The 27,603-nt window shown below is 55.7% G+C and overlaps 1 protein-coding gene across 7 annotated transcripts in view; it reads left to right on the plus strand.

The window, feature by feature from the left end:
• The window catches only part of PRDM16 (PR/SET domain 16), a 311,310-nt gene that overhangs the window by 253,967 nt on the left and 29,740 nt on the right, over positions 1-27,603 (plus strand). For all 7 annotated transcript variants that reach the window (XM_079148974.1, XM_079148978.1, XM_079148980.1 and 4 more), the window contains 2 exons: positions 13,472-13,606; positions 22,737-22,839. In XM_079148974.1, the coding sequence (XP_079005100.1) occupies positions 13,472-13,606; positions 22,737-22,839 (238 nt within the window). The remainder of the gene's footprint in view (positions 1-13,471; positions 13,607-22,736; positions 22,840-27,603) is intronic.

Raw genomic sequence — 27,603 nt, forward strand, 5'->3', positions numbered from 1 at the left:
GGACGGGCTTGGCCAGAATTAGAGCTGGGCTGAGGCTGAGGCCCTGATGGGAGGTGGGCATTCTCTGTGGGTTCCGTTTCCTCCTTCCCACAGGCGCGGCCCTGACCGCTGCCCCGGGCCTCCTTCTGCTGGGGACGCCCTCTCCCTCCTGGCCGAGGAAGTGGCCGACCAGGGCCGAGCACCAGGCATCCTTGCTCCGGGATGGGGGTGGGGGGCTGGAGTGGCTTCCAGATACAAATGTCCTTTTATTGGAAATATCAATTCAGAAAGGGGCTAGTAGTAAGCCGAGAATATTTGGATAAACTTGACAGCCCCGAAGACTGAAAAAAGACCTTTTGTTCCCCACAAGAAGAAGGCTGCCGTCCCACCCTGGGCACCTGGAGCCACTCCAGAGAAAACTGAGGTTGGAGCAGAAAAATGATTAGGGCGTCTCGTGAAAGATCTGTACTCTCGGTCCAATGTTTATTATTATTTATTTTATTTTTTTATTAGAATGTGTGGTTAACATCCTATTGCGTAATACCACACTGTAACCGTGTCCGCAAACGCCACGGCCAGTCTGCCCGGGTCTGCGGGCAGACAAAGGGGACTCTGTGGTGCTCCCAGGCAGGGCGGGGGCTCGCCTGTGTTACGTTTTGCTCAGCTTCGTTTTCGAGACGTCGATGACCTGTTCCAGAAGGTGCCAGCATCTTCTAGCGCTTGCGCTCTGATCAGAGAAGAGGCTGCTGGGGCACAGCTGTCTCCCTGCCAGGGAGGGTCCCCTCTCAGTGCAGGGACAGGAAGCCGTGAGCTCGGTGCACGGTACTAGCTGGGAGGGGTCCCCTGCAGCCCAGAAGGAAGCTAAGTGCAAGCTCTTTGCTGTGGCTGAGAGAGCTGTGCACCCCTAGAAGCTGCCTTTCCGCTGAACCCAAGCCCTAGGCGCCAACGGCCATGTGGCTCTTGGGGAGATCCTGGGGTATAAGGGGTGGCAAGTCCTTGCACCTCCCCCAGAAGGGCGGGTCCGGTGCCTATTCCTAAAGATACACACTCAGCGTCGCTGTTCTTCATTTTCTTGACAGAATTTCTGCCATTGCTATAGAACATGGTCACCTCTTGGTACACATGGGGGGGTTGATTCCAGAATGCTCCTCGGAGACCAAAATCTGCAGCTGCTGGGGTCCCTTAAGTGAAAAGGCCTGGCATTTGCTCAGAACCTCTGCATCCTCCCATGGATGGCAACCCATCTCTAGATGACTGGGAATACCCCAGACAAGCTGCAGGTGTGTGAGTGGTAGTTACACTGTGTCATTCAGGGAATAATAGCAAGGAAAGAAGACTGAGTGACTCAGTGCAGATGCCATGTTTCTGGAATGTTCTCAACCCCAGCTTGGTTGAATCCATGGACACCATCCAAGGATAAGGAGGGCTGAAAAGTAGAGGAAGTATATTTTAAAGTAATTACATGTGAATTCATTTTTCGAACTGATAATACTTTTCAAATGATAATAACAAATTACTGGAAGAGATAGTATACTTATTTCAAAGACTATGATTCCGTTACAATTTTCATTAAATTTTATAAATGTTAAATTGGATATAAAATTGAAAAAACAAGCTTGTCTTCAAATCAAGGCATGTGAGAGGATTCAAAGTGATTATTTTTACTTAAAAAATCATTAAAAGCTGGGTGTGGTGGCACATGCCTACAATCCCAGAGACTCAGGAGGAGCACAAGATTGAGGTCAGCTGTGCAACTTAGTGAGACCTTGTCTTAAAATAAAACATAAAAAAGGCCTAGAAATGTGGCTCAATGATAGAGCACCCCTGGGTTCAATCCCCAGTATTAAGAAAGAAAGAGAGACAGAGATAGAGAGAGAGAGAAAGAGAGAGGGAGGGAGGAAGGGCAGAAGGAAGGAAGGAAGGAAGGAAGGAAGGAAAATCATTTAAAATGTCATTGTTTAGACAGAAAACTAAACTAAACAACAGTAACTTAAAAGTAAAGTGATGTGTGTGTTGAGAGAAAGAGGAGGTCCAGAAGAGAAAGGTTCAGGATCCATCGTGCCTCTGATATGCCAGAGAGCTGAACCTGCCTAAAGAGTTAGAGAACCTTCTAGAAAACAGTCCATCCATCCCCCAGCCAGGAGAGGTGTGTAAAACATACTGAAACCACCTGCTTGGTGACATTCCCAACCCATCAGGGATCACCAGGGACCTGTTCTCCTCCCATGGCTGTGAGGGCTGTCTGCTCAGTCACTGCGTGGACTCCAGGATAGAACTCCTGACTCAGGAGCCACAAGTTCTGCTCTGACACCTCCCTCTGGAGGGAAGTTTGGGGCTCTGGTGAGGCTCGGAGTGGGGTTGCCACTAGGTCCAGAAATCCCCAAATTGACCAGAGACCATAAACTGGCCTCTCCTCAGAAGGACAGCTCCCCCCTGCACCTGCTCCCACCCTGATGGTAAGGATCCACCCTGGCACAGGGCCCCTCTTCTGGGGAGAGCTCAACCCAGCATGAGGAAAGGGCCCCCTGTCAGGCAGCCAGCGAGCTGGGCCTGCTGCTCTGCCTCGCTGCCCTCTGTGGGCTGTCACACACACCGTGAGGCCACCCACAGAAGCAGATCTGCCAGAGCACGTCCCCACTCCAGCTCCTCCAGGAGAAAGCTCTCAGGGGGTCTCTCACATCTTTGTCTTTTCAAAGGAAAAAGTAGAGTAGCAGAATCCACAAAGGAAGGTCCCGGTTCAAATGTTCCATGGCCCCCCATTTAATGTCTGGGTGGTTGGCTGCATCCTGCCCCTCCACCCTTTAACCCCTCCACTGGGGCTGGTGGAAGAAATTCAGGGTCCTCGGTGACATATGGATGCCTGTGATTAGATTTGTAATAAGCTGCTTTGATTCTATTTCCGGGGCTTGAATAGATGTTGGAATGCAGCTGGTCAAGACCTGAAAGGGGTCTAGGCAATATTGTTGTGGGGGACCCACTTGGATCCTTTGAAGCATTTTGTCAACAATGACTGACTGGCACATGGGGAAAGAGGGACAGCTTCTGGTTAATTCCACCCACCACATAAGACTGATGTGGCCACACCTCTATCTGTGAATCATTTCAAACTTGCTGATTTTGACCCGTCCTGCCCAGTTTGGGAAGGAAGTCAGCTTTAGGCCCCAAGAGAGACATCACATCCAAGGGTGGACCTCACAGAAAAGACCATCACCAGGACCCAGGTGGCCTCTGGCTGGGACGATGCTGCCTGAGAAGCTGATGTGGCAACACTGTTCCTTTTGTCTTGGCTGCTCCTCATTTGAAGCTGGGAAGAGGCAGAGAGAAAGAGTGGGGCCACTGCATTCTAGTCAACAGATGCTGGGTACCATCTTCACTCCAGAGCTTGGCTCCAAGACCCCCGGGAACATCAGACACCCTGGGAAGCAGTGTCATCACCATAAACCGCTTGGAGAGAAAGCATGCTCCTGTCTCGATAAAGCCAAAGAAAGCCCAGGCCCCAACGTCGCTCTGTGCCACATACCTGGGCCCACACTGGGAAGAAACCAGAGTTGGCTTTGCACAGTGCCTCCAAAGCCAACATTGTCTGCACCAAGACTCCCTTGCCAATGACCATTTTTGTACTTTGAAGAGCAGCGAGAACTGTTTCTTGTGGAGATTGGCAAGGTATTTGCTTGGACTTGGCCTGTTGAGATTTGAGCTATTTGCAAGAGCTGACCTCAAAGCATCAGGCTGATATGGAAAGTGGTGAGTCGCCGTGCTACCCCGTGCTAAGAAGGACGAGGCATGGGCTCACAGGGATGGAGTGAGTGGCAGGGAAGCCACCAAATATAACCTGGCCACCCACCAGGTCTTTCCTAGACACCTACTGTGTGCCAGGACCTACCATCCAGCCACAGCCTCGCTCTGGAGAAACAGGCCACCCCAGGAAACATCACAGCCCTGACACTGTCCTCAGGACTGAGACCTTGTAACACTGGTCCAGGAAAAACTGCAGCTCTGATCCCAGACTGAGGGTTTGTAACTCCTTCAGCAGAGCACAGCAGGGATAAGAAGGAAAAGGGTCCAGACAAAAAGATGAGGAGAGAAAGACCAGTGGACAAAGGAGGGTCTGGGGAATAGTAGGGGCCATTCTTAGTCGTCTTCAAGTGCCTTGATTCATCCATTTGCTTCCCAAATGTTCACGCTGTCTACCCAGCTCTAAGAAACAACAAAATGAACCCTGGAGGTCCTCACCATCTGTGAGGGGGGAAGCGAGGTAGGCCATCATCATCACGGCCCAGAGTAGTCTTTGTGATCAGAATCCTACTGGCAGAATATTCTCTTATATCTCACTGTGGGAGCTAGGAAGGTTGTGGGGGACACCGTCTCTCACCCAGCCAGCCAGCCACTTATCCACACATCTGTAATCTGTCCCCCCAACTTCCATCCATTCACCCATCCATTATTCATCCAACGTCTATCCAGCCACCCGTCCTTCATCCACCATCTATCCATCCATCCATCCATCCATCCACTATCCATCCAGCCAACCAGCCAGCCATCATCCATCCAAATCCATTTGCTCATCCATGCATTCATCTATCTATCATCCACTCAACACCCATCCAATCCACTCATCCATCCACCCTCTATCCATCCATGCACACACCCATCTGCCCATCCGTTCATCTGTCTGTTCATGGAGAAATTCAGTCCGTTTCAGTGGGCACTTGTTACAGGTGAAGCTTTGGAGGAAGTTCAAGTAGAGGAGAAGTTAGCAGGGGAGGACAATTGGGATGTACGCTGCTGGTCCTGACAGCATGAAAGCAGCCAGGTGGGCAGCCAGCACCACTGCCCAGTTCTCCACCTCTTTTTTGCTATGTAACCTCTGGTCAATTACTGAAATCCTTTATGCCTCAGTTTCCTCATCTACAAATGTGGAGACAACAGTGGTTGCCCCTGGGTGGATGTAAGCATTCTGTCACTTGATGAGGGTCTCAAGGACCACCCTCAGCTGAAGCAGTGTGAGCCACAGCATCTGCAACCTTCAGGGGTGCAGAGATATGGTGGCTCTCCTCCTGCCCAGCAGGGAACTGGCCTGGGACAGTCAGGGTGGCCTGGACTCTGCACATGGCTGCCCTCTCTAGGGAATAATGGGTAGGAAGACTCGGAGCCACGCCCAGCTGAGATGCATCTGGCTCTCCTGAAGGTTCGTCTGGAAGTCCCTTCCCATGTCAGCCTGTACTGGGGACATATGAGAGAATCTGCGGGCCACGAGCCCCTCCCTGCGGTTGTGTGCTGGGTCCCACTGGTACCAGCAAGGGTGCTTCCCGGAAATGGAAGAAGCTGGCTGGGGAGGCCCGGGTTGCGGGCGGGCTCCTCATCCTGGTACTCGGCTCCCACTCAGTTTTTGTCCAGAAAGGAAAGGCCCTGCTGCCATGGTGCCAGCACCCCGCATGCCCACTATTTTCAGAAGCCCCCACCCTGGTGACACTGGCTGAGCCGGTTGCAGGGAACCCCTCCCGCATCCGCTGCGGGGGTGGCCAGGTCTGCAAGTGCTGCAGCTTGTCACCATCAAAGAGGCAGAGAAAGGTCATGCGCACGACGCTCCCAGAGCTCACCCGCCCCGCACCGGGGGTGGCTTCCTGTGGCAGCCCAGCCCCGCTCGCCCCGGGCACGGGCGCAGCCACAAGCATTTGGTTTGGGGTTGTGGGACCTTTTCTTATTAATCTTCTTTATGATCAAAACCAAACCAAAGCAGAAGTATCTCACTTTATAATGTCAGGGCTGAGTGCTGGGGGCCTCCAGGCCCATGGCGGCCGCCGCTCCCCACCCGACTTCCAGCAGACTCGAGTGTGAACCGCCGATGGGCTCGTGGCGTCTGTACTTAGTGCAGCGCAGAACTGCCCGTGCCCTCCCTCCTGCAAGGGCCCGGGCCAGGGCTCTGGGCCTACCCAAGACCCGCTGCGGGGGCAGGGACAGGACCGGCCCTACTGTGGCCCCACACACTGGGGAAATGCTTTGCAAACCAACTGGGGACTTGGGGGACTCCCATGGGGCAGTGAGGAGGGAGCCCACAGCACCTGCTGCATCCCTGACCACCCGTGTGGATGAAGGCCCGTCCCAGGATGCCCTGCTGCAAGCTGTCTGCAGCAAGTGATCAGAGCAGGGTCGGGACCGGGGCTGGTTGCTGTAGTCAGCGAGTCACCCAAGTGGCTTCTGCTTTGAATTCCAGGTACAGTCTGAGCCACTTGTGTCCTACTGGCCTTTCACATGCACATGCTGAGGACCAGGCAAGGGCCCTGCTCTGAGCATCCATGACCTGTGTGCTCCTGATACAGATGAACGGGGCAGGAGCAGGAGCCACAGTGTCAGCAGGCAGTTTGTGGTTGATGCACACATGTGCCCAGCCCCCCAGGGCCCTGACGAGGCTGGACACACAGGGTCCTGTTCTGGAGGCCTTTGGCAGGCCGCTGGGCAGACTGGGTGCTCCTCGGAGCTCACCACACGTGCAGCACCTCCAAGCACTGGAAAGCAGAAGTGGGGCTTTCTAGATCCCAAAGAGGGTGGTGCAGCAGGACCCAGGTGGGCCTCACTGGTTGGGAATGACTGGCTCTTGAGGATGGCCCCCTGGAGGAGGGGACAGCCACTAAGGCTTCCTTGTGCTCCCCAGGGTTTGGCACTCACCATTTCTAGAAGGTCCTTGTCCACCCCACTGGCTGCCAATGGAGACATCTTGTCTGCCATTCCCAGTTCTAACAGACCCTGTTCCTCCTGGTCATTGTCAGTCACCCCAAGAGGTCTCTGCACTCGCACTGGCCTGTGTCTTATTTCTCTGTCTTGCTGACACAGAGCCACCAGGTGAAACACCAGTTTACCCTTCGATTTCTGATAGGCCGAGGCTGCAGCCCGTGGAACCATAGACTTGCCATAGTGGACAAGCCACATACTAGGGAGGAAGCCCCACCTCCAAGATGCCCAGCTGAGGCCACAGGGGCATGGTGGCAGGGCGGAGTGGGCACAGCCCTGGAGCATGCAGTGTTCAGGCCACAGGAGGGTCCTGAGAGCCAACCTCTGCGGCAGGTGCTGAAAGCAGCTCTCCAGACCCTACGTTTGCACAGCCCCACTTCTTGGCCCCACCTGCTCTTCACCTGGGATCAGGGTGTGGCTCAGGTGACGCACACAATCAGACCAAAGGCACCGCTGCCCTGCTGCCCGCCCTCTGCTCTTCAGCAAAGTCCATGACACTGGCAAGAGGGCTGCTCCTCCCAGGTGTAGCCCTAGCCCAAGAGGAAGAGCGAGAAGTACAGGTAGACTAACGTAGAAGGGCTGGAGGGGACCCAGTGAGCGGAGAGGAGGATGCCTGGGGTACCGACTCAGGGACTCAGCATTGGTGGGGCACACAGCGTGTCCCCCTGGGAGCTCCCTGGCACCCAGAGTCTGAGAATTTGGGGGCGTGATCCTTGAGCCGTGTGATGCTTACACAACACCCTGGAGTCTGAGGCTTTTGGAGGAGAGTATCTGAGGACTCCAGAGTGTTCACATGCAATTGGGGTCTGAGCAATTGGGGTCTGTGGCTACCATCAGCTCGAGTGTAGAATCTGAGGCTCTTTTTCCAACATGTGTATTTCTTGGCCTGGCTCTGGACATAGAGGCTCTTCCCTCACAAACTCAGGAGCAAAGCCACCAGGTGAGGGCTCCAGGGTCCCCCACGCCCTACCTGTCATCAGACCCCATCCCTGCCATCAGGCAGTAGGCCTCTCCTTGCAGCATCTGAATCCAAGGCCTGGGACCCTGGCCTTCCCTCCCCGACATATACCATGGCCCTGGGAACTGTCCAGTGGAGACCAAGGTCACCTGGGGCCTAGGAGGCACAGCCAGCCTCTTCTAGGAAATGTGCCCTCTCTCTCTCCCCCTCTGTCTTTCCCATCCATCCCTCCCTCACCCACCTCCTCTCAGCCTGAGCAAGGGAGCCCCAGGCCTGGACCCCACCACGAGCTCCTGTGTGCTTTGCAGCCCTGTTCTGCCAGCCAGGCTTCTCCCCAGCCTGATCGTGTCACCACTGAGCCCATGAGCGTCAGGATGGGGATTTATGAGGTCATCCAGGTTCCGTGTCCACACCGGACAGAGGTGTTTCCAGAATGCCTTTCCCTCCTCCTTCCGTCACAAGAATGGACTTTCTGTTTCAGCCGCTGTGGTCGCCATAAATCGTAATCATGGTGTGTGTGCCCGTGCCCGTTTGTACAAGCACGCGTGTGCTGTGTGTGCATGAGCACTGACCTTCAGGAAAGGACCTGCCAGGCCTCGCAGCCGGGCCATTGCTTTGAATGATCTCAGGTCCTTCAAGGAGGGGTGGGGTGAGAAGCAGCTTCCCCTGGCTCCCGCTCATCCTGGCCGTCAGGCAGACACTGTACGGCTGCCCCTGGGAGGGCGGCGCAGCCACGGCCCGCAGGACACAGGCCCAGGGTTGGACGCCGGGGCCTCGCTCTTCCGCATGCTCAGAATCCATTAGGCGAGCTGACGACAGACGCCTCAGCGCTCCTGCCTGCGTGCACGCCCCAGAGGGCAGCCGCTGGCCATGCCCATTAAATGTGAAAGAGCCAGCGCAGCAGAGAGCCACAGCTAGAGGCTCAGGAAACCTCAAACGACGTGCAGAAAACATTGTCAAGGTTAAGAGAATTTCCCATCGCCTCGCTTCATAACTAACTCAGCATTTCTGATCGGGGTGATTTATGAGCTGGGGAGTTGGCAGGGGGTTGGGGGGCCTGAGAGGCCAGGTGGGGGAGAGCGGGCAAGAGGGCAGCTTCCTTTGGAGGCTCTGGGATTCCCGGGGCTCAGCCCAGACAGCCCAAGAGCAGGCTTTCGAGTGGCTACCTGGGCAGGGAGCCGGATTCCAAACCAGGAGGGAGGTTCTGTGGTGCAGCCACAGAGGCCCACTAACGCTGGCCAGGAGGACCCCGTGGCTGGTCTGCCTCCCTCCTTCCCACCTTCTCGTCTCGTGCTGGAGCGTAACCAAGCACCTGCCTCCTCGTCCTCTCTCCCACCCACTTTTTGTCTTCATCCACCTCCTGTGAGGCTCCCAAGTGGCCCTGAAACTGTCATAGCTAAATAACTTCATGCTAGAGCTTAGGCCCAAGCAGTGGCCTGGCTCCCAGGCATGACTGGACATATGTGCCCCAGCTGGGAAGGGGTGGGCTCCCCTGCCCAGGACAGGTGGGCACTGTTGTGCGGGCCCCACCTGGGCAGCCCCACTTGGCTGGGCCTGCTTTCTGGATTCCAGAGCATGTAGAATCCTATGACTCCTTGCATGGGGCACAAAAACTGTCCTTCTGGTCCTCAAGTGGACTTCAAAACAGTCCAGGCTGGAGGGGCAGAGGGCCACCCAGGCTCAAGCCCCTCTCCTCTCCCATAGCGTGGGGAAATACTGGGCAGCTGCACACTAGTGTGCTCTTTCTGGAGGCCAAAATGGTCCAGGCCGTCAGCAGCCCCATCAGGAGGCCGGCCACGAGCCAGACCTGCAGCAACCCCAGGCCAGGGCCACCTTGGGCACATCCCCTAGCTAGATAGAGAAGCTGAAGCCCAAGACCCTGCCCACACTCCTGCCCCTCCTGCATCTGCCAGGGTGCCCAGCTGGGCCTGGCAGTGCAGCTGTGGGGCTGGGACTCCATGCTGGAAGGGGGACTGGCATCTCAGGTGAGGCCCAGCCACCAACTGGCCTGGCCCCTCTCCAGCTCATCCACAGCTAGTCCAGGGCCCTGAGACGGGAGCTTCTTGGACCTCCCCAGGGGAAGGGCCACTAGTTCACTTGGCTCCACTCGGCACTGCAGCTCTCAGTCTCTGGGCAAAAGGAGGTAACCAGCCAGGGTGTCCACCCTGGGAAAACACCTCCTCAGATCTTTAGGAGCCACCAGGAAGTAGCTCTGTGCTGTAACAGTGCCAGGAGGCAAGGGCTGGGGAAGCAAGCCTTCCAGGTATGAGGACAGGCCTGGGAGACAGGAGTGGCCGGGAGGGACAGGCTGTCAGCCCAGAGAGTGAAGCCTACCTGCAGGGTGGGGAAGGGCAGCCTAGCACTTGGGGCCAGTGCCCCAGAGGACTCATTGGCTCCAGGAAGTGGATCTCTGCACCCAGGAGGGACAGAGAAATTCCAGAGGCTCTGGAACAGTGCACCATGCAGAGGAACAGCTGATCATGTCCATGTCCACACACACTCTAAAGAGCTAGAAATGCTGGCTGGGGCGCAGAGAGAGCTGGAAGGACATGGGGCCGTGTCCAAACCCCTGCAGGGTGTCCCAGGAAGGAGGCCTGTTCTGTAAGGTGGGGGGACGTCATGGGAAGGTGAGTGGCCCACTCGCAAGGATTCCCAGCCACGCTGTGCACACAAGCACATGCTGGTGTATGCTGGTGCTCCATCGACCTGCTGTCCAGGTCATGGTGGCAGAGAAGGACTTGATGGCTGTGTCCAGGCGTGGACTCCAGGAGGAGCCCGGGTAGTCCCAGGGTCAGGGTGTCAGCCATCTGCCTCGGGTCCCTTTCCACTAGGGCTGATTGGCCTCTTCTGAAACCCGCTGGCTCCCGAGACCCAGCTGCCAGCACCCGACACGTTTGTGCACTCTGGTAACATGCACACTCAAGCACACACACAGGTACTCGCACAAGCTGGATGCCACCCAGCTCCCAGCATTTAAAACAGTTTTGGTCAGCCAGTTAACAACAAGGTTACCCCCACAGGGATTCCTGGGGGAGATGGGTCTCAGGCCTGGGAAGCCAAGGCAAGACCATACCCTGGAGTCAACCAGCAGATCCCAGGCACCGGGCTCTGGGCCCCACAGAGCCAGCAGTAGCAGTGACCCACAGGAGATAACCCCCACAGTGGCAGGGAAGGTCCCTCTGTCTTGATCTCTCCTCCCTGTGAGCCAAGCAGAAGACCGGGGCTGCCTGGCAGGTGGAGGACACTAAGCAGGCTGGCCACCTGGGTCTTCTTAGCGGCCGACTATTGGGAGAGGATTGTGAGGGTTCTTAGCACTGGGGGAGGTGCCCCCACATGGGGCTGGTGGCCCTGGGACGGCTCCACAAAACATAACCACCACCGGCAGCCCCTGTGGCCTCCTCCCTCACAGCACCCCCATGGCTTCCTGCATCTGTGGTGTGAGGGTGGAGCCAGCCCTGGACTGGGCAGAGCAAGTAGTAGCTCCCCAGAACTAGGTAAAGACCCTGCAAAGCTCCAGCTAGCCTTTGAGGGGCTAGAACTTTGCATGTCAGGTGAGATCTTCAGGACCTCCACTCTGAGCCCTGGACAGGGGTCACAGAACCCCCAGGACAAGACCCAAGCCTGCCACAGGGCCCCCACAGACAAAGATGCAGGCCACATTCTTGTCCTGGAGTTGAGGGTCCTGCTCCCAGGAGGCATCCTAAGCCGCTTCCTGGTCACTGGGCTCAGGGGGCATGGAGTCATATGCCAACAGGATGTGCCAACCTGGTGCTTGGTTTTGAGGGGGAAGGTTGGGACCCTGTGGGGAGGATCTGTCTGCCCTGGGTAAGGCCTGGAGCCGAGCTGGCTCTCCCCAGCCCCTGGGTGCTCAGGGTCCAATTTCTGCCAGAATCTCAGGAGAAGAGGAGCAGGTGCACAGGCACAGGGCATTTGGGTCATGGGTCTCCTCCTTGCCTCTGGCCAATGTTGATCTTTTTTATGAAAAAAGAATTGTAATGAGTTCCAAAAAGTTCCAGTGAATTCACAGGGGCTCAGAAATCCAGCAAAGCACCCGCTGGGCAGTGGAGTATTGTGTACCAGGCCCAGGGGTCTGCACGCTTGGGAATGGACACCCAGCACCAATGGTCAGGAGTGTGGCCTCCTGGGGCTGGACACTGGCAGCTGAGGCCTGGAGGGCCTTCTCTGCCCACACGCTCTCCCTCCACCCCATCTTGTCTGACACAAGGTCCAGAAAACTCTCAGAACCGAGGCCCACAGGCCCATTCTGGGTTGGTGTCTGAGGTCCAGCAAAGCCAGGCCTGAGCATTTCCACTCAGAGACTTGCAGATTAAAGCAAAGCATTACCGCAGGGGCACCCCATGGGCTCCCGGAGGGGCTGTGGTTTTGGGTGAACAGGGTGCAGTGTGCAGATGGACCCAACAGCAAGGTCATGCACCCAGCAACACTGGGCACAGCCACGTCCTGCGGCCTCATTTCCTCACCGACTCTGAGGCCTGGCTGGCCCAGGCCATCAGGAAGGGTCCTTACAGGTATGGGGGCATCTCAGCTATCTTCAAAGCACTTGACTGTGGGTGGAAGTGGGCAGTTCAGGTGGACAGGCCCCTTCCCAGGTCCACTACTCACAACAGTGCCCAGTAGGACACACAGCACCAGAGGCCATGGTGCTGGAGTCAGCATGCACTGTTCCACCTGAGTGGTCACTGCCTTCCTGCCCTGACTTGTTGGGACACTTTGGACTCCCCATTCCCATCACCCCTGTCCACCAGGGCACACTACCCAACTGAAAACCCCTACACACCTGGACACCGTGATACATCTGTCCCAGAATGCACTGAACACCTGGGCACATATGCACACTAAGGCCAGTACACACCCTGCACACCTGGACTCAGCCTCTCTACATCCAGGACTCCAATGTGGTAGTGGCCTTATCCCCTGCTCACCAGCCTCCCTCCCTGACTCCTGCCCCCTCGTGTGCCCACAATGTGGGTGGTTCAAAGGCTCTGGATCCAGAACCTGAAGCAGGCACTGAGCACAGGGAGCAGGGGAGGCTGGACTCCCCTGCAGCTGCCACCGTGGCCCAGCAGGTCAGGTCAGACCTCTCCTGTGAACAATGCTCTCAGAGGCGCAAGGGTGACCCAGATCAGAAATCAAGCTGAGAAGCTGCTACCTGCCCATCAGGAGTGGAGTTCTGAGGGCAACAGCAGCCCTGAAAGAAAGCAAAGCAGGGCCGTTGCCCTGAGAGCATTGGGAGAGAGCCGGCACTCCCCTGCCACCGTGTCAAAGGGAAACCTTCCAATGTCAAGGAAAGGGAATGGTTTTCTGACTTTCGGGCGATGTGCAGGCTGACATGGGCACAAACACGTGGACGCAGGCGCACACACCGGACGACATGCATACACCAGGGCTCAGACACAGCTGCACCCCCAGTGACACCTTTACCTTCAAAAGCATTTTTTCTAGCCCAGCGCTCGGGCTGTCTTCAGTAGAGGGCTCTGTTCTCTTAGACACGGCAACCTCTGCTCACTCACACCGGGGATGGCCTGGCTGGGGAGATTTTGCAATGCTGGAGACTCGTCTTATTGCCTGGCCAGGGCAGTGATCTGCTGGTGAGAAAGGGAAAGGGTCCCCCCTCCACGGTTGCTGGGCTCAGGCAGCTGGGCAACCCAGGGCCTAGCTGATGACCACGTGGCTGGCTGAGCCGGGTGCTCACGTGCCGCCCCATCCTGAGCCTGCGGGGCCAATACAGCATCAGCCTCAAGCACATGGGTGCCTCTGACCTTCAGTTTGCTTCCTCCCTGGCAGATCTCTGAAGACCTGGGCAGCGAGAAGTTCTGCGTGGATGCTAGCCAAGCGGGGGCCGGCAGCTGGCTCAAGTACATCCGTGTGGCATGCTCCTGTGACGACCAGAACCTCTCTGTGTGTCAGACCAACGAGCAGGTAGGTCCAGGCCGCACATGGGGCTCTGCCCCTCGGAGTCGTCCTGGGGGATGAGGCTCCAGGACGGGTGGAGGTGCCGAGGTGAGGGACAGCTAAGCCCATGCCAGGGCCTTCTGTCCTGCTTCTGAGGCAGCTTTTGACTCTGAGTGCTTAGCTACTTGGGATGCTCCCCTGGAGCCTTCAGTCAGCCATCCTGCCTGAGGCCAGCAGCACTTGGGAGCTGAAAGATGGTGACCTTGGGAAGAGCAGCAGGCAGGCAGGGCCTCAGCCACAGGACCCCCTCCCTGCAGAGGCTGCTGCCACGAGACACGAGAGAGGTAGGAAACGGAAGCCAACAGTAAGAGCCCTGCCTGAATGGCAGCCTTTCACCAAGTTCTCCAGAAGGGTCAGCACTGGCCAGCAGGAAGCTGCTGGGGCACCTCCCAGGCCAGGCCAAGCAGGGTGCCCTCCCAGAGCCTCAGCCTGCTGTGGGCACGGCCTTGTTTTGACGCAGTTCCTTCCCGCTGGGAGCAAGCCGGGATTCTCCTGAGCTCTGCGGCTCTCTCACTGGCCTCAGCCCCTCAGGGTGAAAAACCCCTTCCCTTCTGTTCCCGGCCCGCGGGGACAAAGGTCCTGGAAGCTCGCTGGCTCCTGGAGCCATGGCGTGTTGACAGTACCCAGGGCAGTCAGCCAGGCCACGCACTGGCCAGGAGGGAAGACGTGCAGTTTCTTTTGACTCCAGAAGGCAGTGTGTACCGTGCCGAGGGCCACCTCACCCCCACTTGCCCTCAAGCTCGCAGGCGGACCTGCAGACGCTTCACAGTCCAGACAGGCCCCAGCACCGGCTTCCATCCTGTGGACCCCTGGCCCCTCCCAGCAGGCTGTTTGCCTGTCTTGAGCCTGTGTGTGAGATTTCATTTGCAAAAAAGCTCCTACAACTTTAAACGTATTCGTGGCGACCACATGACAGAGGCCACACTCTTGCATAGACTGTGCAAGCTGTTTGACGCGCTTCAAGGCTCTTGACTGTAAAGGAACATTTAAGAAACAGCATGTGAGCACCAGGGTGGCCGGGCCCACAGGCTGCCGCCTGTGCCCTCCTGGCTTGGTCTCCCTCTCCACCCAGACTCAGTCTGGACCAAGCAGTGATTCCACCAGACACCGATACCAGCTGGTTCCAAAGGGATTCACCTCTTTACAGGACTTCCCTGGCATTGGGCTAGAACCCAACACTTTGAAAACAACTTTTTCTGGACTACAAATAATAATAATACAGAAATAAAGCAAAAGAATAACAATGAGCATTAAAACAGAACTAAAAAAAAAAGAAAACCTTTCCTGCTTCCAGATGAAAGTGAAATGTGAGCGAAGCTTTAAGTCACCAGAGTTCTGCTTACACCCCCTGGAGCAGGTCCGGGGACGCTCTTGCTGGCTTGTCTGCTGGACACCGAGGGGCAGCAGCAGGTTCACCTGGGCTGGGCCAGGGCTTCATCTGTGAGACAGAGCAGGGTAGTGAAGGAGGCCAGCTTTTATACTGAGGGAGTATATGTTTACTAGAACATCCAGGTAAACCGAAGCGGTAAGGTGGGCACTCACTAGGAGGCCAGCCCTCTAGAAACCAAACTTACAGGGAAGTTGTCTTCAAAACCCATCTTTACGGGCAGTGTTTCAGGGACTCGTTTATTTAAGCTCCACACGGGTCCCCATGGAACAGGCTGCACTGCAGTTCACTGTCCTTCTGCTGTAGGGCCCAAGGGCAGAATGACAGACCTGACCCTTCCTGCTGGCCTTTAGTAGCCCTGCCTCAGTCCCAGGACGGTGCCGGCTCCGAAGCTCTGTGCTGGTGTCAGGAGCTTACCAGACTCTAGCACCTAACCCCACGTGACACCAAAGCCCCTCAGGATGCCACTCTGTCTCCCAGGAATGGCTCTCCCTGCTCGAGACCCATGGCCGATTGGCAGCCACCCCTTAGAAGACATCAGGGTGCGTGATTACCCAAACCCAACCCCCAGTGGCCTACAGAGAGCTCCTGCGCCTGGGCTTGTCCAGCATGCCCAGGCTGATAAAGAGAGGAGCCCTTGGCCCCTGCAGTGACCCCTCACACTGCCGCCCATTACGGGGCATCCAAAATCCCTTCCAAGGTCTCCCAAACTGTGCCTTCCAACTGGACAAACCACTGGGCAGGGGTTCCCAGAGAGCTGGGGAAGCAGGTGCAGGGGACAGGCTCTGGAGGGACCCCCAGGGGCACTGGGCCTGAGAGCCCATCCTGCAACCTCAGCTACCCGAGGAAAATGCTCTGCTGTGGGATGCGGCCTTTGCACAGTAATGCGAAGCTATGACAGCAGAAAAATCGGAAGCCTCGGGAACTCAGGGACTCCCAACAGCTATCTGAAGGTTGAATGAAATGACTTTTGAAAACATAATAGATTTGAAAAGAAAGAGTAGATTTGAAAGGGAGTAATAGATTTGAAACTATGAGTAAAGTAGTCTCCCAAAAGCAGAGCTGCTCTCTCTCAGGACAACTGTGGCCTCAGCAGCAAGCACTTCGGTCTCCTGGTCTCACGGAGACACACATTCCCTCAAGCAGCCTGCTTTGACTCTGTGGAACTAAAATAAAAACCTCCCTCAAATATTAGCAATAAAAAGGATTTTGAAGGCAGGCTTCTCGTTGAGAAGGAAACATTACTCAATATTAGTGGGGTTTCTCAGATCTCCATGAGCTCAAGGGTTTCCACCAGGATTCCTGGGCAGTTACAGATACCGCACACTGACACACGCGTGTGAGCGCACGTGTGCGCCCACACATGCTCACATGCATGAACAACACCCCCACCTCCACTCCAGCGCAGACACTGGTGGAAGGAATCCCAGCTGAGTTTGCTCCATGGCACAGGAGGGACACTAGGTCAGACAGGACTGAGCCTTGTTTCAAAGTTCAAGATGCACAACCTCAGCCCCGATTTTCAGAAGATAAAGGAACCCAGCAACAAGGGGGTGTCAGCATCCTAACAGAAAGTTCTGGAAGCTAAGCCCCCAGAGGAGACGAGCCTTCCAGAAGTAGAGGAGCCTTCTGAATGGAGGGCCAGGCTCTGTTTTTCCACCTGAGCCTCCTGGTGGTGGTCAGGAAGCCTGGCCCTTTCTCTGGAAAGTGGAAGGATCATCCCTGGGTGGTGAGCAGAGGGCTGGTTGGGTGTGGCTGGGGAGACAGGGACAGGCCTGTCCTGATGCCTCAATGTCAAGAGAGGAAACAAGAGCTGGGAAATGCGGGGTGCCGGCAAGCAGCAGGAGAGGCCTCCCGGCAGTTGCGCTCGGTTTTTCTGTCTCTTGGTTTGCTCTGTGGCAGGACGTCCACTGGCCAGGAGGGGTGGAGCACAGGCCAAGGCCACTCTCCTCAGCACTCCTGGGACAGGCCATGAGGCCAGCTCTCTGCCTATTTACAGCACCACTGGCCAGGAAGAGCAGCCCAAACCTGCCCTGCCTGGACAGCCCCCAGGGCAGCACCAGCACATCCCAGGGCCAGGGCAGAGGCCCGGGTGCTGCCAGCCTCCGCCGAGGCAAGAGCAGCCTAGCACAAGCCCAGGGAGCCAGTGCTGGCCTTGAGGGGACATCCTGGTGCCTCTTAGCAAACACAGCCTGCTGGCCGAGGGCCGATGCTCTGACTTTGCCCCGCTGGCCCAGCCGGGACCTCCTTTCCCATCATGGCACATGGTGCCAGAGCAGGAGTCTCACACAGGTGTCTGAGGCTCACAGTCCTGCTCTGACCTCCTGACTTCTTTATGTCTTTACTGCTTCTTTTACGTCCATTTCACATCTTTTTAATTAAAAACCATAAATTTTTCCTTTTGGTCAGTTCCAAAGGCAGCCTCCAACAATTGGATGCAATTTTCTCTTTAAAGATGGGGAGGTTGGAGTTGGAATTCCGGATGCTCATCCAGCTCACAAGACTGTTTCGATTCAGAAGAACTGCTGCCTGTTCTGGGGCTCTCTTTGGAACAAACTGATTCTGAGAACATCAAGGTTAAACTCAGCCACACAGTTGCAATGATCAGTGGCCAGATTTTACTTTCTGTTCTTTCTTAATCAAACTCAGCATTTTATTAGAAGAAGTTGCTTAAGAATGTTTACAATTTAACTCTGGACTAATACTTGAAATTTTTACAAATTGTACAGAAGGGATAAGTACATAGATCTTTTTTTACTGTTCAAGCTGCTGGGAAGGTGGAAGAATATACAGCAACCAAATACAAATAATTTAGGCACAAATAAAATTGCTTCAGCTTTGCATGGGAAGAGAGGAACGTGCAAATCCCAGGGACACTGATAAGCCTTTTCCTCTTGGCCAGAGGAAGGAATTGTCTGCATGTCCCTGGAGCCTGCCCAGGATGCTGAGCCCAGAATGCTGTCTCCTTACTCCTGCCCAGCTCTGAGAAAGCAGGCAACAACACAGACCAGAGGAAGGCCCCGAGGTGACAGTATGCATCCAGGGAAGGAGAAACGAAGACCCTCCTCAAACCTGGGACAGCTGCGATTGCTGTTCCTGCTGGATCTTGAGACATCTTTTAAAGTTGGCTTTTCAATACCAAATGCTCAACCCTCAGCAGCCTCAGCAGCCCTGTCCCAGAAGGTGACAGTTCAGTTTGGGGCCAGCAAGCAGTTAAAATACACAGCGAGACTTCCAAAGTCACCAAGACGACAAGACAGCACTGGGACCCACCAAATCTCCCAGAGGTCTGAGAGACTCCCCGGAAAACCCCCGGGGATGACCCAATCTTTCTCTCGTGGGACTCTAGGTGAATTTGCTTTTCAGCAGTGATTTTAAAGGACTTCACATTCCACTCACTGCTGTGTATCATGGTGAGAGAGGCCCTTGCCTATGTGGCACCAAAACCTTTGCGGGTGCAAGTCAGGGGAGACTCTCAAGTCAAGGATGCTGGGAGACTGGGTTTTCTTTTTCTAAGATGAGCACGGGGAAAGACATTTCCATCCCCTTAAAGTTTCTTATAACTAGTCAAGGAAGAAGAAAAGCTCAGTTGCCCAGGAGTTCACTTAATAGACTGAAAAAAATCAATGCTTCCAGGGAGGAGATGACCGCCTGTCTTTGATCCACTGACTTTGAACCTGCAATCTAGTCATTTACACCAGCACGTAATCTGGATGGAGTTTCTCCTTTATTTAAATGTTAAAATTCTTAGATTAAGCCCCAGTGAAAACTGTGGCACTTAACTCTTCAATCCAAAGGTGGGGACTTTGCTTGTGAATTGATCTGATACTAAAAAATACACTTCAGGAACTCTACTGAGAAAGTACCTCCAAGCCTAGGGCCACTGTGAAACGTGTGTCTTCCAGAATGCTGCTGGGGGCCACTGGCACTCAGGGTGGCATGAAGCTGGTCCCTGGGGGGAGCCTGTGCTGCACCCGCCTTCCTGGGTAATGGCTCCACCTCTGCAGACCTGGCTTGCAGTTGTTGGTCCCCCAGACCTCGCTTACCCCCAAGGAGCCTTCTGCATGTCTGGAGAAGGACAAAGGAGAAGGAAACAGGCCAGGTCACGCTAAGCATGGCTAAATCCGAGGACCTGTGCTCCATGCTGCTCCCCAAGTTCAGTAAAGGCCTGTGGCTGCAGAGAGAAGCTAGGGGAGGAAACGGGGAACCACTTCGGGCAGTTCTGGTTGGCATCATTTCTTAAAGCCTCCCTCAGACAGTTACAGGCACTAGTAACCTCAGCTGTTGGTGAGAAGCCCCACCCCATCCTCAGAGAAGATTCCAGCGTGCACACCCCAGGACATACACCCACCTAAACAGTGCAGTGGGCGGGTCCAGAAAAAGACCCTATGCTTGGACACTGTCAGCTGAACCAGATGTGGTCTTGTCCCTCACCTGTGCCCAGCGCCCTCCCACCCTCCCAGACTCTGGGGCTTCCTTTTCCCTGAGCGAACTTTTTTCCTTCCTGTGAAAACTTCAGCCCCAGCCGCGATGCTAACTTGGCGCCACACAATAAACCGTCTGCAGGAATTTTTAAGGGGCTGCAATATAATTTATTACGCCCTGCACGGAAGGGGCCCGAGGCGTACAGTACGTGGCAGTGCGTAGCGCCCGCCCCAGAAGCGGGAGAGGCCCAGCCCCCATCCCGCCACGCCGCGGGTTCCCACCGAAGCCGGCCTTTGTCCCGGGGAGTGCCGGACCCGCGGACAGGAACCGCGGCTCTCCGGCGCGCGCCTGGCCGGTAACGCCTTCTGTGCCATTTGGAACAGGCCGCGGAGACGCGGGCGGCTGTTTCGTGTACCTCGGCGCAGCTGGCAAAGGCGCGGTCGGCCGAGTTTGGAAACGTTTGCTCCGATTCCCGTTCACCTCCATGCCCACCTCCAGGTGGAGGCAGGTCGGGGACACCCGCGGCCCCGCCCTGGGCCCTGCGATTAGCGCTAATAGCGATTAATTCCGTCCGTGGCTCAAAGTCCTTGCGGCCACGGCTGCCCGGCCTGCCGCCCTGGGTCCCCTGCGCGCCCCGCCAGGCACCAGCGGCCGCCGTATGGGTCCCGGGCCGAGGGACCAAGGACAGGGCGCCCGCGGCCGAGCGCTCTAAATCGCAGCGGCGGGCGCGGTGATCGCGCCAGCGGGGAGGGTCCCCCGGAGGCTCCCGTCTTGGGAGCCAGGAGTGGGAGTGCTGGGTGGCCCGGCGATCCTAGGAGCTGCGGTGTGGAGGTGTGGGGTCCCGGGGCGCCTGCAGCGCTGGGAGGAGACTGGAGGAGGCAAGTGGGCAGTTCCCAGAGCCAGGGTCGGGGACTAGGGAGGCCCGGCGGCCACAGAGGCTGCGATGTTTGAGGGTGGGGCGATCCCAGGAGGCCCGGCTGCCCTCGGAGGAGGGAGGCTGGGCGGCCCTGCAGCCAAAGTTGGGATTGAGGCCCCCCGGGTCGGGGCAGCCCAAAGAGAAGGGGGTGGACTGGGGCGGGAGTCCTAGGGGGCTAACGGGCCCTCTCGACGGGGTGAAGTGGTTTGGGGTCCCAGGATTCCCGGCGGCCTGGGAGGGGTGCCCATTAAGCAGAGTCGCGGGAGGATGCACCCACCGCGCGGGTCACCGGGTGGGACCCTGCCGGCCTCGCAAGTACCCGGCCCTCTAGGCTGGGGGGCGTGGCGGGGGGGGAGGGGACACCAGGCACCTGAGCTGCGCCGCAGAGGCTCTGCTCCCATCGCCAATGGGAGTCCAGGCCGCCAGCCTGATCCCACGACGGCGCAGCTCACCTACCTGCTGCAGCTCCCTGTTGGCGGGGGAGGGGGCAGCTGCCCCTGCTGGGTAACAACGCTGACCCCGCTCTGCAGCTCAGGGGGGGTCCCCTGCCTGGCCTCGCACAGAGGCTTCCTGGCATTCTGAGCTGCAGGTTCGATTCTGAAACACAGTGACTTAAGTCTGATTTTTTAAAAATATTCAGCCAACATGTGCTTTTCTTTTTAGATGGTACAAAACTGGGATTTTAATTGGTTTCATTAGCAAAGTTAATTTCTATTCCAGTTTCTATTCTCCCCTTTAAAATCTATTCATTATTTTATCAATCTACCTGAAAATAACTGCCAAATAAAATGACTACTACAAGTGCCCGGGTGGAGGAACTTCACACACTGATAAGATACTGTGTGCACCTGTGTGTTTTCTACCGGGTGCAGGCTCTCGGCTGGGAGTCCTGGGAATAGCAGCCAGTGAGTGCTGGGGACATGGTGAGCTTCTCTGTGCGTCCTGAAAGCTCAGTGTCCCTGTGGAGTTGGATGTGTAACAGAGCCCTCAGCTGGGGGGACAGCGGTACAGCCTAGTGAGGCAAGTGGCCAGCTGGTGCTCAGTTCTGTCTCTGCAGTGCTGACACATCCAGCCACAGACCCCAATCAGGGCTGGCTGCTATGGAGCCTAGACCCATAACGACTGGAGAGTAAGGACAGAAGTGCCACCCACAGCAAAGATAGCCACCTCTCTTCAACCCCTGGAGAGCCTGGTCTCACCAGCCCTGCCTTCCTGGTGAATGCTCCTTCCTCTACCCATCCGGCTGTCTCTGGCCCCTCCTTGATGACAGTGATGCTGAAGGTTCTCCCAGGGCAGGTGACTTTCTGGGTCCTCAGGCCTTCCAGCCAGTCCTCTGGCCAGGTGGCAGGTTCCCAGAAACTCTTGGTTCCTGGTATCGGCATAGAGTCCCCAGCACCCCTGTGCCACAGTCAGGCAGTGAATTGCCCCAACAGAAAAGTGTCTGCAACCTCTAACACTTCCAGCCTAAAGATGCACAAGTCCCGAGTCCCTGTGCCCAGGGAGGAGTGAGCCCACACGGGGTCCCGTGTCCCTGTGTCTGCAGGCTGGGTCCTCCCCCAAAGTCCCCCGGGGCCTTCAGTGACCAGATGTCCTGCCTCCCTTTATAAATTGCCAGGGGTTTCTTCCTGGCAATTTCATCTTCACCACCCCCAAGATCACTTTTCTCAGGAGACGTGGCCCAGGTCAGTGCTGCTGGGCTAGACGTTCCAAACATGGTTCCCCTCCATCCAGCTCATCCCAGGCTGCACTGTCCATCCTGAGCCCCACTGTGTTCTCAGAGGCACCCCATCTCTAGCTCACTGCCAGCCACTGGGCACTAAACTTGCCGCAGATACTCAGCGCTCCCACACGAGCCCTCTCGGCTCAGGGAGGCCTTACTCCTGGGTCAATGGTGTCCTTACCGCACAGGTGCCTGCTCCTGGCCACCTTCATAAGCAGCCAGATGTACTCTGCACTCTGAGCAGCCCCAGCCCAGCAGCATGGGGCCTCTTGCTTCCACCCACGGAGGGAAGGACACAGAATGGACCCAAGCCCTGCTCCCGAGGAGAACTGCTCCCTTCCCAGTGTTTTCCAGGACACTTACCGATGGGGGACTATGACGCTGACCCTACCTCTTTAATTTTGCACTCTCTCTATCAATATCCCCAAACAGGGTGAAACAAATTGAAAGGGACTCCATTCCTTTTGCGTGCCTGCTGCTGGGCTCCTGGGGGAAACCTCTTAGCGGCAATTAGAAGCCAGGTCAAGTGGCCGGCGGGTCAGCCTCCCGACAGCAGCCTCGGCGGCCTGCGGGGCTGCGTGTGCACCGAGGGCTCTGCAGACAGCGCCGGCCCAGTCGCTCACACCTTCTCTCTGGTCTCTGATCCTAGATTTATTATAAAGTCGTTAAGGACATCGAGCCAGGCGAGGAGCTGTTGGTGCACGTGAAGGAAGGGGCCTACTCCCTGGGTGCAGTGCCGCCCAACCTGGATGGTAAGACCCCACTGGATGCCCCGCAGCCCCGCCCCGTCCCCACAGGAGAGTACCAGCTGACTCCTTGCTGCACACCTGGCCGGGGCCGCCCCCCGGCTGCTGGCAGCGTCGTATGTTCACAGACCCAGGTCAGCAACAGGGTGCCACTGACCCTTCAGCCTGGAGGCTTCCTTTTTTGTCCCCTGGGGCCTCAGAGTCTCACCCCAAATTTGAGAAAGGGTTAGGACACTGGGCAGACCCCACACTCCAAGTGCTGTCTTTGTAGTGATTTGTATCTATTATCATTATTACTATTATAAGCTTTCCCCCTGAAAAAAGAATAGAAACCCTATTTTGTGACTTGGAAGTCTGTCCCTGCCCTCTTTGGGGCTTTCTGTCATCTCAGGTAAGAGGGGAGGATGGCCGCCTATGGGTCTTTAGAAGTGATGCTCATTTTCAGTTTAAAGTTCAAGAGAAACGGCAGGGGAGCTTTTGCTGGTGGGAGGACAACTTTACGTTGGAGTGGGTGTCCTTTCGCTCTTCCCTGCAGGGCTGAGCAAGCTCTCTGCTCTCCTTCCCTCTGTCATCAGTGGGTACCTGTCAGTGCCCCTTTCTGTTCATCTGCACCCAAGCACCCTGCAGGGGAAAGCCAGCCTCTCACAGACCAGGTGTTCCGAAACGCAGGCTCACGTTCCTTCCTCCTGCTGAGAAGCCGGGACTCCTGGGCCGGTGGTTTGAGGGGGGCCCACACTGGTCATGAGCTCTGGTCTTGTGGCCCCTGAGTGACATTGCTGAACAGACGTTCAGCAGCTTCCTTTTGGGTGAGACCCACCAGTGAACAGAAAAGCATTCTCTCTGTTGAGCTGTTTCCAGAACTAGAGATTCCTGTTCGTGCCAGAGAACAGAGGGAGGTTGGGCTTCTCCTCCTGGCTTCCTCTCTGCCCCTACAAACATACCAAGGTTTAATGATTAATGCCATTAACTCCAGGTTCCTCCGAGGAACCCCTCTGTCTTCCCAGTGAAGGAGCGGTGTGGCCAGCCAGGGAGCTGGAACTCACAGGGAGGCCTTAGGGCCAGACCTCCCTCCCCCGAGAACTCTGCCTTAGTTTACCTTTCCAGCCAGCACGTGGGCAACAGTCTGTGTCCCTGACTCAGTAGAAGGGAAATCGCCACAGAGGACAGTTTTACCAGCCGGGTGCTGTCTGTACTCTCCTCTAATGTTTGGTTTTAATTAGGCCGTTGAGAAAAGAAAAATAAATCTCCAAGATCTGGATAGCAAGAGGGAGGTCTCATTTTTCCTAAAATAATTGTTGAAAAGACCTGTGAATCTTAGATGTCGCACGAGAGCTCCAGGAGATAAATCTACTTAACTTAAGGAGAGCACTCAACTATGGAATTTCATTTGTACAATGAAATTTCTTTCTTCTGAAGGTTTTTTGAAAACCTTGATTCCTGTTCCCCACCTGCCTCCAACCCCTGATATTAAATAACTTGAGTCTACATTTTCCTAATAATCTATCAAGCGTCTGTGGGCTAATTGCTTTCCACACACAATAGTCCAACATCAAATATTTGACTTTTCCACCCTCTGCTGTCAAGGTCGCTTCTTTGCCGCCCCAAAAGCCACTCCCCACCCCCCACCCCCCAGTTAAATTCTGAATCCAGCAGAAAGAAAATGCAAAAACGTTCCTCACTAAGATAATTATCATAAAAACTCTTTTATGCCAGCCTGGCTAAATGCAGAGGCCCCTTATCACTGCAGGAATTTGGAGTCGGCTTCTGAGCTCTTTCGAAGCTGGAGTCGTAGATTAGCGTGTGGATGCCGCCTAATTGTGAACCCCTCTGTTCTCGAAGCCATTAGGCACTGATTTATTTTTCTGTTACGTTCCTGCTCGGCCATGAAAGTTGCTGATGGAACTTGAGCTAGACAAGGAGGTGCAGGTTTGATGGGCAGGACACAGGCTGCCCTGGGGTGGCTTGGTTTGGGTGGAAGTCAAACCTTCTAGCCCAGCCCGAGACCTTCCGCTGCATTTAGATGAAGAAATCTCCCTTTCCAGCTGTTCTCTTTTGTGCTTGGGCTTGAGCAGGACTTGGCTGGGATCACGTTCAGGTGAGAAGATGAAAGAGAGCTTCGGTTTGCTGACCACTTGCAAATTCCTGGGTCCAGTGACCTTTCATTTCCTCTTGATGCTTCCAGTGGAGGGGGGAGGAATTCTTTCCCATGAGAACTTCTTGGTCTTGGGAGAAAATAAAGTCCTTTGTATTCAAATGCATTTTTCCATCCAGAGAGGCTCACAATAATGTACCGTCCCCTCCCCAGGGAAGGCCAGAGCTTGCTGTGGGTGTGGACACCGAGGCAGACCCACAACACGGGCACCCCGCGGGACATATCGGGGTCTAGTGCACCCTTTTAGCACTTCTTTAAAATGGGGTTTCTGTTGTTGGGGAAGGGAAACAGGTGTGCTCTGTGAGCCAGCCTCCTCTGCCTGCAGGAAGCCGGGAACTGTCCACACCACACACATGGGTGGCGAGACTCCTCTCTGCCTTCCAGGGGCACACAGGGGTCCGCAGAGGGAGGGGGCTGAGAAGGATGGGGCACCATTTGTCGTCATGGCCTCTTGCACTGCCTCCAGCTTGCCCTCAATCCAATGCCTTCGGAACGAGAATCTGGATTTTCATTTAAACCTCTCAAGTCTTTAATTTATTCAGCCGCATGTTTTTTTGTTTGCTTCTGCAGTACTGGGGCTTGAACCCAGAACCTTGTACATGCCAGAGCACCGTGCCACTGAGCTACATCCCTAGCCCCCAAACCCATTTTTATTTTAAATCCAAATTCCAAATCGAAAATGGGAAAATGAGTGGGTCAGTGGCATGGGTGAATGGAGGTGGCATTTCTTCTTGTCTTTGTTTTCAAACCTCAGCTTCTGCAATTGATTTTGGGGGGACTAGAAACACACAATAAAAATGTTGACTTAGTCCTGATGTGGGCAGTGCCTTCAGCTATCCAGTGACGAAGAAGGACACACACAGCACCCCCGGCACTCGGGCTGGTGCGAGGCTCAAATGCATGAATTCCACTAAGCTCTCAGGACAGCGCCTGCCCCTCGGGGTGCCCAGGGACCCTCCAGTGTGAACGTCGCTGTGCACATGATTTTCATAGCAGAAGCCTCTTGAAAAGATGCTGCGCCCTGGAATCGTATTTAATTCTTCTTGCAGACCTGGAGGGTGGCTCTTCCGTAGAGTGAGTCACCTTTGCCCTCCTCTTCTTCCCCACTCGGTGGGTCCTGTTGGGGTCACCCAAAGGTGAGTCCAGGACCTAGGAGGGCGTGCCCACGTCCAGGAATGCTCCCAGGGTGGCCTTACTTGCAGATGCTGGGACAGAGGCCTGCGTGCCCGGCGCCTAGCACAGAGGCTGCAGAGCAGTCCCCACAGACCCAGTGTGGCCCCAGTAGGGCTGCGTGTGCAGTGGACCCACAGACCCAGAGGCCTCCCTTCGTTCTCCCTTTGTGGCCTCGACCCCCCAAGCAAGTCCCTTGTTGGCCACAGGCTCAGAAGAGTCAGCAGGGCCAGGATACCTAGCTCCTGGTGACACTGGATTATCTGAACTAGAAGTGGCATCTTCCAGGTGGTCCCAAACACACGCATGCCCAGGGCCCCTCTAGGCCTGGCAGCCCTTCCTTGTCACCCAGATGTTTTCCCCTTTCCAAAGATGTGACCAGGAGTCACAGCCAGTGGGCAGCACCACTGGTGACCTGGTAGGCATCACACTGTGGGCTCAGCAGCAGCATCTCAGAGCCCAGAGTTGTGTGCTCCACCTTGGGCATCTGGGACTTGGGTGCTGCTGGGTACCCACCATTAGGGGTGGCAGGTGTAGCCCAGTCCTCTACACTTGGGCTCAGGGGAGCCTCCAGCTAGCAGGAGGTGGCCCTGCCCACGTCCATCGCAATACCCAGGCTGCAGAGCACCTCGCCTCTCCCAGGACTCTGAGATGCCCCTGGTTATAGCAGTCTCTCTGGTGGGGGCAGGGGGACCTTCTTCCTTTGTCCCATCTGTCCTGCCTCCTGCCTTGGTACCCCTGAGCTCCAGCCTTTCCAGGCAACTTCCAGGACTCTGCTTGGGCTGGGCACAGGCCCAGTCATTAGACATGCACAGCTGCACCCACACACACGCACATGTGCAACCCTGTGACACACACACACACCCTCATTTGAACATGTGCACACACGTTCACGCATTCACAATACATGCAGATGCATTGCAAACATGCACACACAGTGTACACTCAAACATGTATACATGCACCTTAGCATTACCTACTTAACACACAACACAGTCATTGTGTGCACCACAAATGACACACACGCATGCATAACCACCAAGACACATGCACACACACAAAGTGTACACACATGTGGACACACAGAGGCACACAACGTGTACACACCCCAAATGCAAGCACACCTGCACACAGACACATGCGAACTACACATGGAAGCTTGGAAATATGGCAGCACACAAATATCCACACACGTTGCATCACATGTTGCATAGAAACCCACACACACACGTTCACTTGCACACACATGCGTGTGAGCACAGATGCACACTCACTAATGTGGGTGCAAATATACATGCACACACATTCACACAGATGCACAAACAGCGTACGGGTGTGCCAGGGTTTTCACACTCCTGCAAACACATCCACACGCAGCTGCACACCCATGCACAAAGTGTCTGCACACCCGCACGTGAATGCACGAGCGCTCAGAGCAGGTGTCCTCC

This window comes from Sciurus vulgaris, assembly GCF_902686455.1.
Source record: "Sciurus vulgaris genome assembly, chromosome: 1".
Classification (NCBI taxonomy): domain Eukaryota; kingdom Metazoa; phylum Chordata; class Mammalia; order Rodentia; family Sciuridae; genus Sciurus; species Sciurus vulgaris.